The following is a 16,347-nucleotide window of genomic DNA, read 5'->3' on the forward strand; positions in this document are numbered from 1 at the left end:
CTGGCATGTTAGCAGGCAGGAGGTGCTTTCTTGTAAGTAATCTACAGATTATTTACAGACGCTTGCTCAGATAAGAGCGGATGGGATGTATCACATATCGCAACTTTTGCAACAATTATAATTACCAGTTCAGCAAGGGTGTGGTCATATCATTTTCTGAGTTTCCTTACGTTCTCCTTGTTGGCCTATCTGAAACTTTCTCTTCTTTTGACCTTTAATACAGCTAGAATTTTCTTGGGACAGGGCATTTAAGTTTGGTGCTTGAATAGCACCTAGTGCTTTATTCACTTTCTACACCAATCTCGATTTTACAATGCAAGAAATCTCAGCAGATTGCAGGCAAAGTTTAATCTTGTCTTGCTGGAGAGAAATCTGATTACTTTTCCTAGGAACCACTTTTCCAAAGAATTTTTCTTGTTATATATTTTCTTCAGAAGTAACCAGGTCTACTCAGGCATCATCTTAGCCATTAAAAAGGTTTCCAACAGCATTAGGTGAGCAAAAAATTAAACAAGCATTAAATAGGTGTTCTCATCTGTCACAAACCTTGCAAGCATGTTTCTCAGCCTAAAAATCACTAGACTGTATTTTCCTTCATGGTGAGGGAATGAGAATGGGAATTTATTCTTTTCACCACATAGGCATATGGAGTCTTTAGTATTAGAAATTTGAGCAGAATGAGTTCCTGGATATCTTCATGAGGTAGAGAGAAATCTAATGGCAAAACCGAATCCATTAAAGCTGAATGGAAAAACTTAACCTGAAGTGCTGATTTTCTTCAATCGTTAGAGAATATAATAAAGATGTTGCTGCCTTGCATGGCAGCGTAAAGACTGAGGCTTTCTAGCAGGTTTCTGGTGAAACTGTATCTTGAGGACAAATTATAGGTATTTGTTGGGATTCAGTTTCTCTTTGTTTTGGGTTAAATAGGTATCAAACATCGTAAGCTTGGAACAAATGCAGGCAACCTTATTAGGGAAGCTGATTTTGGTATGCACCCTCAAATCAGGACTGGCTGTCAAAATGCCTTACTTCTGAAGGATTTTGAAATGGATGGCCATAACAAAAAAATACTTCAGAACAGAAGAAATCTTACTGAAGCCTGTTGGAAATTCAGATTTTTTTGATCCATTTCCAACTGTTGGAGTCTTCATTCCCATTTGGATTACATGTAGCCTATTTAAATGTCAAAGTGCTGATTGTAGATGAAGAGACCACTTCCAATTGCAGTAATGGGTATATTATGAGTATGCCTACACTCAGGAAGAATATACCAGCCCTGACTCAGAGCAATTGCTATGGCTTGTTCTTTTGTGTGGTGCCACCACGGGAGAGAAGAACATCAAATCAACCTGGTAGACTTGAGGTTTTCCAGTTAAACCAACAGTGAACTCCTTTAAAGTTAGATTGGTGGGCTGTTGATGAAAATAAAACAGTGTGACAAGGACAGTGAAAAATAGTCACCAGTCCTGTTGTTCATAAGCACTTGGCATGTAATGTGGAGTTTCACAAGACTGTAAAAAGTTGTGCTCCGTGTCTTTCCTTTACTCTGCTCCAGTTTATTACAAAGACTGGGAACTAGAGACACTTCTTGCTGGAGGTTATTACTCTGCAATTTGATGAAGCTAGACCTCCCGTTGCATTACTTTTTTCCGGAGCTCTGCTACTGCTAGATAATCCTCTCTCCAGGGCACCAAAGGAGAAGTCAATAACTGAGACATGTTCTGTTAAATGTTGATGGTCCAGTGTGTGCTAAATTAGTGAAAAAATAGGCTTGAATTTCCTTAGGGATAGTTTGAGTGGGTACATGAAAGTGTCTAAGCAAAATGTCAGATGGTGATCTGGATGTGTTCGAGAAAGGTCATGTGCATTGCCAACATTATTTGCTCGGGGAATCGACCTGCGTGAGAGAGTGTGACAGTGGGACTACACCTGTTACTTTTTGCCATGAGTTGACATTCGTTTCCTAAATGATTGAAATCATCTCTTAGTAATAAGTCTCTCTTGAAAAATTGTTAACCTTGGAGAAGAGTTGTCTGCTCTCCCACATTGGTACTTTCTGATGTGCCATATATTCACTAGTCCTGCATATTTGTTTTTGGTTCATGACTTTCTCTTTTCCTTTGACAGAAGACTTCTGCAAGCCTCCCATTCTACTGTAAGGTATTTGTGGAGAGTGGCATGATGTAAGATAGGAAAATTTATCTGTTCCCTTGTGAAAAGGAAGTTTCAGCTGATACAGATTAATTTTCCTATCCTTGAAACAGTAGCAAATATCAAGCTTCTAAGCCTTACTTATACCATGTGCTGTGTTTAACGGAAGTCCTTACATATGTTTTACTTTTTGTCACAGTGGACAAAGTTTAAGCATTTGGTTCTGGAAAATAAAGCATGTTTGATTAATATTTTTTTTTTTTTAATTAATTCCCCCCCTACCCCCCATGTGTTGTGCAGCATATGTCGGTGTTGAGCAATACTTGTAACTTCAGAGTAGTGGTATCTGGTAGGGAAAGCTGAGATGCTAAGGAGGAGATACAGCGTTTCTGAGACCCATGTGACAAGATAAGTACCCTGACAGAAATCCTTGAAGCTGGGATTAGGGTGATTGGAATGAGATTGTGTAGATGTGAAGGTGTCTGAGTTTTGCACATGGGATGCAGAGACCGCTGTAAGCATGTTGTCAAGGGGTGTAGCAGCAGTGGCTGCTGGAGGCTTCCTTCTTTAGGAATTAACTAGACTTGAGGGAGGAGAAGATGAACATCAGTGACTGAAGGACTTCTAAAATTCATTCACGGGATGAGGACCAATGCAGATATAAAGAGAGAGCATCTTTCTGTTTTCAGGCCTTTTGACAAATTTGTGAGCACTCGAGACCTAATGAATATAAGATTTGGTTCTCTAGATTACTCAGTTGGCAGCAGGTTTCACTGGAGAAGTCTTGAGGTCTGTGTGTGAAAGTAAGGATATGTGTATGGAAGTTTTGTGCATGGCCTGAGCTGCCTCCTGTCACTGGACCAAAGAGGAGAAAAACTTTTCAGTTTAGCAGTTTGGAAATTCTCATGCTTTTTTGCAAAGGACCCTTTCAAAAATGACTTGAACATTCTATATTTGCTTTGGTAATTTGACAGTTAATTACTTTTAAAAGGAATAGTTTGCTTGCCTGGACAGATAAACAAAGGAAAGTTTAGATTATTTTTTTAATAATTTGCAATGCTGCAATTTGAACAGGTCTAATGTTAAAGAGTCTGAGCTGTGGGTTTTTTCTTTTTTGTTTTGTTGTGAAAACCTTCTGTGGGAAATACAAGAGGTGAGCTGACTGTATATTTGGGTTACATGGCAAGACTGTTCCCTGCATACTTACACTAACATGCCATCATTGTGAAGGCATCTGTAATCCATTTGTTAAATTACCTGTGAGATGTTAGAATAACTTGTGCGTGAATAACACTACTCTAACACAAGTGTGTGGCGATGAATATACAGCCTGTTTTGTTGGTTAGCAACGCAGAGAAAATATGCTAAGGTCATGAATTAGTCTACACTCTTAAATTCATCCTTAGGATATTTACCAAATCTAGGGAAAACATAACAATTTTCCTTGTCTTTTCAGCCATGTTTCTACTTGTTAAATACTTCTGGCAGAGAAGCCTCTTACTGCGTTCAGGAATTGCTTTAGTAACTTTGATTTTAATCCCTGTACTGTCTGTGTGTGCAATTTTTCATTCACAGATGGGAAATCCTTTGGTCCGAGGCACCTACAAAGGTGAATGGTCCTCAGGCTCGGCAATTCACACCTTGTATCAAACAGATAAACTTTCCAACAAACTTAATCCGGCTGGAAGTGAACAGCTCTCTTCTGGACTATTACACTGAATTGGATGCAGTAGTACTACATGGTGTGAAAGAGAGACCTGTGCTTTCACTTAAGACTTCGATGATTGATATGAACGATATTGATGAAGACGAGGATGAAGAAAAGTATGGTTGTGGAATGGACACCCTTAATAAACAGTTCAGCATTGTTAACCTCAGGGAATGGCCGACTAACGGATATTTTGATAAACTGCCTTATGAGGTAAGAAAAGCACGTTTATACTCAGTGTCTTTGTCTTGCTCATTAAGGGTGCAAAGGTGCTTTATAGGGTACCGGTCAAGATTCTTGTTTTTCCCAGTTAGAGTTCCTTGTATTCTTTTGTGCATCTCCTGCAGTTATTGCATAGCTATGCCTGAATTATTTAAGTGTGTCTACTTCCATGGATGGATATTAGCAAGCCATTTTGAAGGTATTTGCAGTTGTTGTGCTTTTGTTTCTGAAGAATCTGCCCACTCACACACGGTTTTTGCACCAGTTATTCTGGGCTTGAATTTCCAGCTCTTGAACTTAGAAGCTTCTGGTGGTTTTCCAGTAGTTTTAGTCCTCGTGCTTGACGAAGAAGGTATCTAAAAGAGATATGAAAAGATTGAATCGAGATCTGGAAGTGGAAATAGTTTGTAATAGGCTAAAAGCTTCTTTTCCTGTTATCTCTCTTACAAAATCCCAGAACTTTGTTCTTGAAACTGCCATGATATTTTCATATTACTATGAAATAAACTTCTTCCATCCAGCTAAGTTCTGAATCATGGTGCAGGTAAAAAGTGTTCTAGCTGTACTTCTGTACACTGTCTTGTTGTGATGTTTGCTATTTTTTATTCTATCATTAGCACAGAAAATGGTTGTGAAGAAACTTCTTTCAGATCCCCTGGCAACGGGGCAGTTGCAAGTGTGTTCAGTGTCAGTGTAGATAAATATTTTCTTTCCAGTAATTTCCATTATAATGAGATTGTGAAGTATGATTGCTGAATATTGTGTGCAGGCCAGGCAATTGTCAGTGGGGTGTAGCTGTTTATGGAGGCTAGTACCCTACTTAGAGTCAGAATTGACAAACAAAATAATTGTCTTCACCTTTCCTGAAATAAACTGGGTTTGCACGTAGGGGAAAGGAGTTTTTACTTACCATTCAGACCTCTGGACTTGGGCAGAGGCATGATATTGTTCCTGCTCTTCAGTGCACAGCAGTCTGGCAAAAGAAGCAAACGTTTGTTTACTGCGGTAACTCATCAAATGTGCGGAGTGCTTGTGGCTCCAATCAGACTTGCTTTTGAAAGCAAAGGGAGGATGGTGAGAGCTGCTGTCACTTGCAGAAATACGTGATCTAATCAAATAGTGTTTTGGTTTTGTCATGTCTGTTGGCTCTAAGTACTCCAGTTCGGCATATGAGGGCTGTGGTTGGGTGACTGATTACCCTAGCAACCTGCAGAAGTTTGCTGTGCTTGTAAAGAGGAAAGAGAGAGGAAGAGAATTTAACAGTTCTCTCCATCTTTCTCCTGTGTATTTATCTTCTCTTTTAAGTCTTCAGTTCTTGAGTTTGGGTTGTTGGGTGTTCTTTTATTTTTGTTTTTGCTGCATTGGAATAATAAATGAGGATACTGTGTTAGCTGTAGTTTTGCACCCCCCCGCCCTGAGTCTATATAGTGTTTAATATATTTTACTGTTGGTGCTTGTATATCAGTACTGAAGTAAAGAAAGTACTTTGCATATGCAAAGGTTGATTCCAGAATATCTTAAAACATATAACTGTTTCTGAAAGTTTGAAAATGTGTTGGTTTTAGTCATTCAAAGAAATTAATTGTAGAGAAAACTTGATTTAAGTCTAGGAAGTCTTGCTTGAAAAGGCTGGATAAATTGATTTATAGTATAGTAGACTACCAGAGAGATTGATTAATCTCTCTTCTGTTCCGCATGATTATATGTATTAAGATTATAATTCAGGAAGTGTTTGTGTTGTCTGTTACTCTTAAGAACTTGTGCCTCCGTGTACTTTATTGTGCTTTTCTGCTTTCCTGTTTACCAGCTTCTTTTTTTATCCATTTTTAAACATGTTTGGTTTCATAAATGCATTTATGTGGTCTATCAATACCAAGCATGTTTTTTTTTTTCTTCTGCTTTGATTTAAAGAAACTGAAAATATGGGTGGAATATTTATCAGAAAACTACAAAAGACTATTTCTGGACTGGTTTTGTGACAGTAGAAATGCCAGTCTCCTCCTTTCTTGGTCCAGCTGGAAGGTTTGGGTACCAGAACAACAAAAATGTTGTACTTTGTAGTATGACAATTTTTTATCGCATCAGATACAGGAACAGTACTCTGCATGCTGTCTTCAAGACTGACAAGTGTCAGATTTTTCTGTGTAGTGTTCGAACCTTGTAATGATGAAGTAAGGCACTTGCTGATTCCTTCCAGTTTTGATTGATACATTGCATGAAAAGTTGTATCTTTGATACTTTTGTGTTGATGGTGAACGCGTAACTGTCCTAAGGCTCCGTACATATGTCTGTTCTTTATTTGAGCTGTTTTGGGTTTTTTCATACTACCCTCTAAAATTAACAAAATACACAAGCTGAATGGTCATCTTTGCTAATCTTGAAATAGGCAGCAATTCTTCCAGCCTTTGTTTTGCCTTCATTGTCTTTCTGAAACTTCTATAGACTATCCTTTCATAGACTGTGTTGTTTCTCAAAATGACATTAGGAACGGCTTGCTGCAGTGTGAGCTCTAAAACCATTTTAAGAGTCTAGATTGCTCTTGCCAATAAAAGAGAAAAATGCTCAACTCCTGGAGCACAAACTTCCTTAGAAGAAAGTGTGAAATCTTGGATGAACTAGGTGAGACAATTTTCCTTCCCTGCTCATGGATGGTGTTAACCAGCCCTTAGTAGCTGTGAAGTACTTGTACTATCATCTGTTCTCCAGAATTACCTTAAAATTGAGGAAGGATTTTCTAGGAGACACTTCATGTCCTTGTCTTTCTTCCCAACTACCTTTGACTAACTTGTGCTGCTTGTGAAGTGAAAGGAGTAAGGCTTTAGTCTTAGTTAGCTTTACAGGAATGCTTGAGACCTGAGGGCCTGAACAAGTTAAAAGCCTTTGAGAAAGGTGAGGAATACCTGCCACAGCATACCTGTTGTGCAGTTTGAGACTCACCGAGATGTGCCAGGTACGAAGAACCTAACTTTTGTTCTCCAGAGAGGAGAGTCAGGAGAAATCCTGCATACTGCAGTCAAAAAGATATTTTTAATATAAATTTTGCTATAAAAAGATATAAATGACATCTTTTTCATTCCTTGAAGCCAATTTTTCCTGAAGCTGCCTACAAGATTTATGAGCTGTTCACGTCTACTGGGGAAGTGAATTTCACCGCTAAATGTGGATTTGGCACCTATGTTCCAGGAAAACGGGTCTTGAATGTAAGATCTACATACCTTAAATGGTACTTAGATAGAAGAGTCGGAGCAATAAGCAGAAGCATTTTTAAGTGTCCTACACTTTTACCCTCAGCAAACTTAAATCTTTCCAGAACAAATCATAGAATGGTTTGGGTTGGAAGAGACCTTAAAGATCATCTTGTTCCAACTGGCTGCCATGGGCAGGGATACCTTCCACGAGACCAGGTTGCTCACAGCCCCATCCAGCCTAGCATTGAACACCTCCAGGGATGGGGCATCCACAACTTTCCTGGGCAACCTGTTCCAGTGCCTCATCACCCTCACAGTAAGTAATTTCTTCCTAATATCTAATCTAAATCTACCCTCTTTCAGTTTAAAACCGGTACCCCTCATCCTATCATTACACTCCCTGATAAAGAGTCCCTCCCCATCTCTCCTGTAGGGCCCCCTTTAAGTACTGGAAGGCTGCTACAAGGTCTTCCTGGATCCTTCTCTTCGGCAGGCTGAACAACCCCAACTCTCTCAGCCTGTCTTCATAGGAGAGGTGCTCCAGCCCTCTGAGCATATTTAAGTCCCTCCTCTGGACTGGCTTCAACAGGTCCATGTCTGTCTTATGTTGGGGGCCCCAGAGCTGGATGCAGTACTCCAGGTGGGGTCTCTCTCACCAGAGAGGAGTAGAGGGGCAGAATCACCTCCCTTGACCTGCTGGCCACGCTGCTTTTGGTGCAGCCCAGGATGTGGTTGGCTTTCTGGTCTGCGAGTGCACATTGCTGGCTCATGTTGAGCTTCTCATCAACGAACACCCCCAAATCGTTCTCTCAGGGCTGCTCTCAATCCATTTGCCACCCAGCCTGTATTTGCGTTTGGGATTGCCATGACGCATGTGCAGGGCCTTGCAGTTGGCCTTGTTGGCCTGGTCCATGATCTTTCCAGGCACAGAGGTGAGACTGGCCACCCTGTAGTTTCCTGTGTCTTCCTTTTTTCCCTTTTCAAAAATGGGGGTTACCTTTTCCAGTGAGCAGGAACTTCACCAGACTGCCACGACTTCTCAAATGTGAAGGATGGTGGCTTAGTAACACATCTGCCAGTTCCCTTGGGACCTGCAGATGCATCTCATCAGGGGACCTGATACACTTTCAGGTTCTTCAGATGGTCTTGAATCTGATCTTTTCCTACAGTGGGGGGTCCTTCATTTTCCCAGTCCCTGCCTTTGCCTTCTGCGACTAGAGCGATGGAGCTAGAGGCTTGCTGGTGAAGACCGAGGCAAAAAAGTCACTGAATACCTCCGCTTTCTCCATATCCCAGGTAATCAGGTCTCCCGTTTCCTTATGGAGAGGGACCACATTTTCCCTAGTCTTCCTACCTTCCCTGCCTCTCCTCCTGTAGAGGCTTTTCTTATTGCCTTTGACGTCCCTGGCCAGGTTTAACTCTGTCTGGGCTTCAGCTTTCCTAACCTGATCCCTGGCTGGACAATTTCTCTGTATTCCTCCCAGGCTACCTGCCCTTGCTTCCACCCTCTGTAGGCTTCCTTTTTGTGTTAGAGTTTGTTCAGGAACTCCTTATTCATCTATGCAGGCCTCCTGGCGTTTATGCCTGACTTCCTCTTTGTTGGGATGCAATTGCTCCAAAGATTTGTAGGTTTTCAGATAATCTGCAAAATTTTACGCCTCTCTTTGGAAAGAGAAACTCATGAGGGTCTTGGAAATCTGTCTTAACAGCTAATAACCACATGGCACCAGATTCCCTTCAGTTAAGGGCCAATATACTGCCAGCTGGTATAGCTATTGACCAGGGCTCTGAGCAACGGCACGTGGAAAAGATCTCTCCAGCTTTAGTCCTCTTGGTGTCTCGATTATTTGATTGTGCAGCCTGTCAGTAAGATCCTTTTTGGTTCTTTGGATCAAGAAGGCGCTTAAAACCTTTACAGCCTTTCATTGCTGAGAAGTTCAGAGCTTGTAGCCTGGTGATGGAAAGACCATTCTGCCAAAGCACGTTATGCGAGTAGGATAAAAAAAAAAGGGAGACTTAAATGGTTGTGTTTTGTGAAACGGTTGCAAGACCAACTTTTCACATGTTCAACCTGCATTATTTAATGTGTACACATTTGTTTGTGCGAGCTATAGGATTATGGAACTAGGGACTGTGTTTTCTTTGAGCACTGTCAAAAGCCCTAGAACACCACTTTCCAGCCTTCTCTCTTTCCCTTTTTGTGCACGTATCCTTTGCCCTTTATCTGAGAATGCCTTAGTATCAATTCTAATTGAGTCTAAGCTGTGGCAGCAGAATGAAGTATTTTCAAGTTATTCATTTGCGTGTCTCTCAATGATCAGTTTGTGTAGGCCAATGTATTTTCATATTGGAGGGACTCAGACTGAAGAACTGAAAGAGGAAATTTGTAAAAAGTGCAAATATTCTAGGTTTGACCAGTATCCAAGCATTATTTTCTGACTAAATCAAGCTCTGCATTATTGTGCTGTAGCCACAGAAAATATTTTATTGGGTACAAATGGTTATTGCTTGCTGTTATTCAGCAAAAAAGCTTTAAAAAGCTGGAAAAACTTTTGGCTAGTTAAGTACTATTAGGAGCTACACCATTGGTAAATTTTTGCCTCATGTATTGAAGAGTGATGGAGATCCTGTCTATAAGTGAATTTTGCAGTGGATGAGATGTCTGGGTTTTTCGGATGTTGTATTTTTTAGTTGATAATTCAAAATATAGGCATATATGTAAGATGCTGCAGTTGGGGACTATGATCATGATAAAACACAGATGGGTCAGGTATGAATCAGGCTCTTTTTGTGTGCAAGGAGCACGCAATGAAATTGCATACTGCTGTTTGTTGAATTGTTGTGGAGAATTATGATTTGGAAACCTCCAGGTTTTGGAGGTTTTTACTGTTGTGGGTGTTGATTTCATCACATCTCTAAAGCTGACAAATGTGCCACGTTTGCCTTGGAAATGGGAGAGAAAGCACTTCTGTACTTTTGGTCCATCATAGCCTAAAAAAGTGATCAGTGTTGTATAAATCACATTTTGTTTTCCTCTTTGTGTTCCTTTGCATTGGTTTTCCAGTAAGCTTTCTTTGTACTGATGGATTTATAAGAAAGTGTGAAACAATAATGGCTGCCATAATTTTTCATAAATTCAGAGTAAAAACAGTTAGTGGGAAATGGTGTTACAAAATTCATTTTCAAAGCAGATTCTCAATTCTGCAGCATTCTTGGAATGACCATGAACACGGCACAGCGCAATACAGCGCATCACGTCACATACTCATTATGTATCAAATTGGACTTTATGCTAGGATACACATACATAAAAAGCGGATTTCTGATGGACACCAGACTCCAGACTAACAGTGATTAATGGTTATTAGCCTGCAGGTTTGGGACCTGTTATCTTTGTTTAATCAAAAGCCAGAAAAAAAAGTACTGTATATCTTAATGTCATAGTAGTGACACTTCATAATATCTAGAATGAAAAAATATAATGAAGTAGCATAATCTGAATAAAAACTAAAGTATTATTTTTTCTGATTAAGATATTCATGTGGTAAAAGATTTCATCTCAGGCACGGAAAGATTGCAACATCCTGTACGTTACAAAGTATTCATTGAAGTCATCAGTTAGCGTAAAGGGACATTGTTGAGGCATTTGTAAATTCATTCACCATTATTTTACTGCTCAAAAGTTGCAACATAACTTTGTTTTCCATTGAACAAAATTTGTGTTACTTTGTTTTTATCAGATATTATTATGCCACATTAATTGCAGACTTAATTTTAGCTAACTGTGCAGCCTTTGCTGAGCTCTCCGCTTTTGAAAACTTACTAAATGAGTGTGGGAAAAATCTGAGGGAAAAGACATTCATAAAATACATATTTAGGTGGCTTACAGAGTGTGTAATGGCTGAAAGATTGCAAAATAGTTTGAAGCCGTCTTTCAGAATATTGAAAATTATTTAAAGTGAATTGATGGCCTTAGAAAAATAGGTATATGTTTAGGTTAGAATGACAAGCAAAACTTTACTAAGCAATTTCTAAGCTGAAGTATGGGTCTGAGCCAAGCAAAAATCAAGATATTAATTTGGGATTATATTTCTTAGCTCCTAGTTAGTTCGCTGTCTCTCAGATACCAAAATACCAACAAACTAAATGTCACGAGCAAACTTTGTTGATTATAATATATTAACTGCAGATTTATATATTTTTTTTATATATATATATATATATATATATATATATATATCACTCTCTCTAATATCTATATCTGTTGCACTGAAATGCCTGTGCAGATCCTCTGCATCAAGCTAAGGTCAGAGTTCCAGGCACCTGTGGAGACAAAAAGCTTGGGCTGTTTTTAGGGGGAAGGAGAAGGGAAGAGGGAAGACTTGAAATCAAGTTTGAGAGAAACCAGAGTATATGCAAACACTGTATTTTGGCATTGAAGTTAAATTTTTTTTTGAAGAGTCGTAGATGGTGTTTGAAATCCAAATACTAAATCTGGAGCTGAGTAGGAAGTAACATTTTTCATTTTGCAGGAAGTTGGATTGTTTTCTCATTTCTTCCCTTCCAAAAATGAAGGGGGGAGGAGGGGAGGCGGAAGCTAGCTGCATAAACTGGTATGTTGGAAGTACAATCTGTTTGGATCTCACAAAAAACTTCATTTTCATTTTATGTCAAGCATTTTGTTCTCATTTTTGGCGGTTTTGTCTTATGAATCCTTACAAGACATTCAAATGAAACATTATGGTATATTGAAAGGGCCACAGGATTCTCTTCATTTTAAGCTGGTTTGTGGGTTGTTGTTTTTTTTTTTTAATTTACACTGATTCATTTCAGTGAGCTATTGTTTCCCCCTCCGCTTGAAAACACTTAGTCAATTTTAGTTACATAACTTGAGTGAGTGCTTATAGCTGTAAAAAAACAGCTAGTAAAGTAAACATTAATTTTTAGATTTAATTTTTCAAGTGCATTTTTTCTCTGTTTCTAAGCTAAAGGAGATTTTTTTTTGAGCATTTTTGCTATTTCCTAAAGTGAGTATTTATGCGTCTGTGTGTGGTGATCTTCCTTCTGAAAGGAAAACAGAGCATGATAGGAGACAGGCTATTGCTTAATTTCTGAGCATGAGTCATTATGAAAACATATATATTGGTGCTAGTTCAGAAGGGCTGTTCATTATTCTCAAACCGAGATGATTCAATCTGGTAAAAGTAAAAAGGGGTTTTGCCTTTGAGTTTGACTCTGGCATAGAACGAAAGTGCTCTCAAAGTATCACAGCAAGAAAGAGACTACTTCATAAAAGAAGGTCTGAATATGTTGAATTTTTTTACTAGTTGCATAGTCCAGCATGGATGGGAGAGGATATAAGGTAGAAGACAAAACACTGATTTTTAAAGCAGGAAGCAGATGAATAAATCTGAAATCAATTCAAGGTGTGGGGAAACTGGGACATGGTACGGTTTTTCCATGGTACGGTCTTAAAAACCAAATCCGGAGAAGAAAGAGGATGCCAATTCAGTGTTCTGATAAACGGCAATGCAGACATTGTGAAGGGAAATATGTAAACATAGTGTTTACATATGTATCGCTGTTTAAATTAGCATGGGTAAAGAAACTTCTAATTTGAAAGCTTCCTGTCACTTTCATATGCTGATCTGCTTTTTCCTTGTTTAATATGTTGTCACATTGTGAAAGCAGTGCAGTCCTATTTAATAGTTAATCGATGATTTATTCGAGAAGTTACTTTTAAGTAAAATAATTTACTTTTCTTTGAAGTTAGAACATCTTTTCTTATTCCTCTGCAGTTTTCCCTTAACATTTCAAGTGTTATATGACCATCTGTGACTTTTTTCTGTTTTTAATATAGCTCATCCAGTTGATTTTGAGTCACCTTACAGTACCAGACCTGTGTAGACTAGCGCAAACTTGTAAGCTACTATATCAACATTGCTGTGATCCTCTACAGTACATTCATCTCAGTTTACAACCTTACTGGGCAAGGATTAATGACACATCTCTGGAATACCTACAGTCTCGCTGCACTCTCATCCAGTGGCTGAATTTATCTTGGACTGGAAACAGGGGAGCCATCTCTGTTTCTGGATTTAGCAGGTCAGTGCTAAACGTTCAGAAGTATTTTGACAAGCTCTGTTTGCAGAGCCTCTGCACCAGTAGTTTCAGTAAGTATTTGAAACCTTATTAAAAGACAAGAAATATCTTTGACTTACTATAAAGGGTGTGATTGTTATGATGTAGGAAAAAAACAAACAGCTAAAACAGTACGAGATAGTAGATATAACAGCAGAAGTCCATTTCGGTATGTAGAGCCTACGTGTGCCAAGCTGCCTGTGACTGAAAGGCTTCTTCCAAGGGGAGCAGCGTTTTGCTTTCTCCTGTGCTTCTAAAAGACTCCACTAGAACCAAGCTGTCAAAAGTCCGTCTCACGAAGAAAATGTTTGCGGTTGTTCTTTGTACAGATGAGTCATCAGTAGGACTGTATTAGAATGGCTGCGGTAATAAACTGATTACAGTGCATGCTTACAAGGTATGGGCCCTAAGTAATCACTGGAGTGCAATGTAAATGCAAATATTTTCATAAAAATGATTTAAAACATTAGCCTTGTTGGGAAACAGGGGGTTTGCGTGTGCATCTTCCACTGAGCTGAAAATATGACTGTGCTGTAGGTCATTAAAATAGCAAATTTGCAGGGATTCTTCTCTGTATAACAGCCGTGTTCTCTGCTTTCTTAACATATCATTTCTTGCTTCCTTGCTCGTTTGCATTAGTTAAACAGCATCTATCAATGCATTTCATTTAAGCAAAAATTGCTGCTTCAACTAAGAGGTAATTAGCAATGGCAGGTGAAAGCAGAACTTCACTGATAAGACACAGAAATGTTTAATATATCTTAAAAAAATTGTCTTAACTCTCATTTGTTTTCTGAATAAAGAGGTTAAATCAAGTATTCGAACATTTTCTTTCCTTTGGTGCCTGGGTGCCTTCCCTGGGGAAATAAAATAATTTGAAGAAATAGCTTGTCAAGATGAGAATGTCGCTTTCTCTTTTCCTGGCTTTCCAGTATAATCCAAGAGCTCTATGCTCTTCCATGCTTGTTGGTAGAAAAAGGAGATAGACATCAGCTGGTTGTTGAATGGGGTACAAGTCCTTCTCCTAAATTTGGATTTTGTATTGGATACATTCTGCAGAGGATAAATATGCAAGCTTTAATTGAGAATTCAACTCTGAAATCATGAAGTGCTTGCTTTCTGATGCTTAGCTATTAAATCTGTCTTTTGAAAACTTCAAGTATGTGCATCTTCATGGCAAATTTTTTTAATTTTCTTTTGAACATACAGTACTACTAAAAATTCTTGTTGTTTTGAAAGAAATTAATGTCCAAATTCAGAGAATTATAAACTTTGCGGTTCTGGCATTTCTGACTTCCAGTTAGTTGAAAACGGCTTTATTGATAATGACTTTTTTCTTTACTTCAGTGCTGAACTGAAGCAGCATTTATGTGTGGTCAGTGCTTCTAAAATAATAAATATTCATTGTTTGACTATTAATAATCTGTGAATAAACATAGTCAATTTATATTCATTATTACAGGTGATATTTATTTGTAACAGAGGGAAAAGTATTCTTGGACATTGATACAATTTTGAAGTTACCTGTATTTCTAGGAAAAAGTATTTCTTGGAAGTGATGCCTGCAGTCTGGGAATGGAAGATGCAGTTCAATCAAAAATTTTTGAAACAAAGTTGTAAACTAAATAATTTTCAGGTGTGACTTTTGCTCAAAATTTTCACTCTGAATCAAAAACTCTGCACTGTAAGTAGGTCTGGTTTTCAAAGTTTTGTTTTCGTAACACAGAAATAATTTTGCAACTCCTTGTTCTGTAGAAGTTTCTTTTCTAGTAGAATTTCCAAACACAAATTTTCCTTTTGACATTCTTCATCAGCAGGTTTGTCAAATTTGCTGGCCTCCAGGAAAGGAAAATTTCCTGCTGCTTTGCTATGGAAGTATCTATTAATACGGAAGACTAATTAGAACAACACTTGCTTTTCAAAAGCATTAACATAACTTTCTTCAAATAAGTAGCTTCCTGTTAAGAGATACTGTTCCTCAAAGGAGAAATCTGTCAAGTAATGTTTTAGTTTTACTGCCCTGGCTGTTATTAAGAAACCGCCACCATGTGGATGTTGTAGCAGCCAGGACATGTAGTCATGAACTCCCACAATTTTTCCTTTTGGACTTCTAGATGTTCCTCATGCAGCCTGACTTTTGGGAGATACTATGCAAAACAGAGTTGCCCAAGAATGGAGGTACCTTGCCTTCCCTAGGAGTTTTATTTCACACTTACATTTTCCTTCTAGTTTACTCTTCAGAATATGAGTGTTGCAGAGGAGGTCCTCAGTTGGCTGAGGAAGTGCATTGCTGCTTTTATCAGTTACCTGCTGATGTTAACTGTTACTAAAAACTTAATCAGATTTTCAGACTGTAGTTGCCTTTTGCACAAATTAAATGCTTAGGTATTTCTGTCCATCTGTATACGTAACAGTAGAAGACACGTACCACTACATTTATTAGTGTAAAATCTTCTCTTGCTGCCTACTGCGTGAATGTTTCTGAATCAGTTTGTTGGTTTTTCTTTATCCTGCTCGCTTTGGCTCCCTCTCTGGTCTTGGTGTTCTCTCTTTCTGCAACAGATTATTTTTTTTTTTTTTAAATAAGACAGTGAGGTGTGCCTACAGAGTACCTAGCTGCATCTTTTTTATTTAACTGGTGAAAAAGTCTTCTTGCAACTTGAGGTTGAGTTCAAACGAGCCTAAATTGATTATTCCTATACTTCAAGTTTATAAATTTTGTGATAAGTTGCTGCATGAGCGACCAGGAATGGCTGTCAAGGCAACTACTTGGAGGTGTTGAGAATTCTGCCTAGAAGTTAGAACAATTTGAAGGACTCCCTTATGCTGTTTTTTAAAAGGCCAGCATATATTTGTCAATTAGCAAGGATTTGCTAAATGAAATTTGTCAATAACTTCACAAACGCTACAAATTGCTGCACTGTAGAAACAGCA

The 16,347-nt window shown here is 38.6% G+C and overlaps 1 protein-coding gene across 3 annotated transcripts in view; it reads left to right on the forward strand.

Moving 5' to 3' along the window:
* Positions 1 to 16,347, forward strand: part of FBXL4 (F-box and leucine rich repeat protein 4) — a 67,745-nt gene that overhangs the window by 11,428 nt on the left and 39,970 nt on the right. For 2 of the 3 annotated variants that reach the window (XM_054194145.1, XM_054194144.1), the window contains exons 4-6: positions 2,131 to 2,163; positions 3,730 to 4,075; positions 13,133 to 13,377. In XM_054194145.1, the coding sequence (XP_054050120.1) occupies positions 2,131 to 2,163; positions 3,730 to 4,075; positions 13,133 to 13,377 (624 nt within the window). The remainder of the gene's footprint in view (positions 1 to 2,130; positions 2,164 to 3,729; positions 4,076 to 13,132; positions 13,378 to 16,347) is intronic. The other variant, XM_054194146.1, reaches the window with a different exon arrangement.

Source organism: Rissa tridactyla, chromosome 3 (genome assembly GCF_028500815.1).
Source record: "Rissa tridactyla isolate bRisTri1 chromosome 3, bRisTri1.patW.cur.20221130, whole genome shotgun sequence".
Taxonomy (NCBI): Eukaryota; Metazoa; Chordata; class Aves; order Charadriiformes; family Laridae; genus Rissa; species Rissa tridactyla.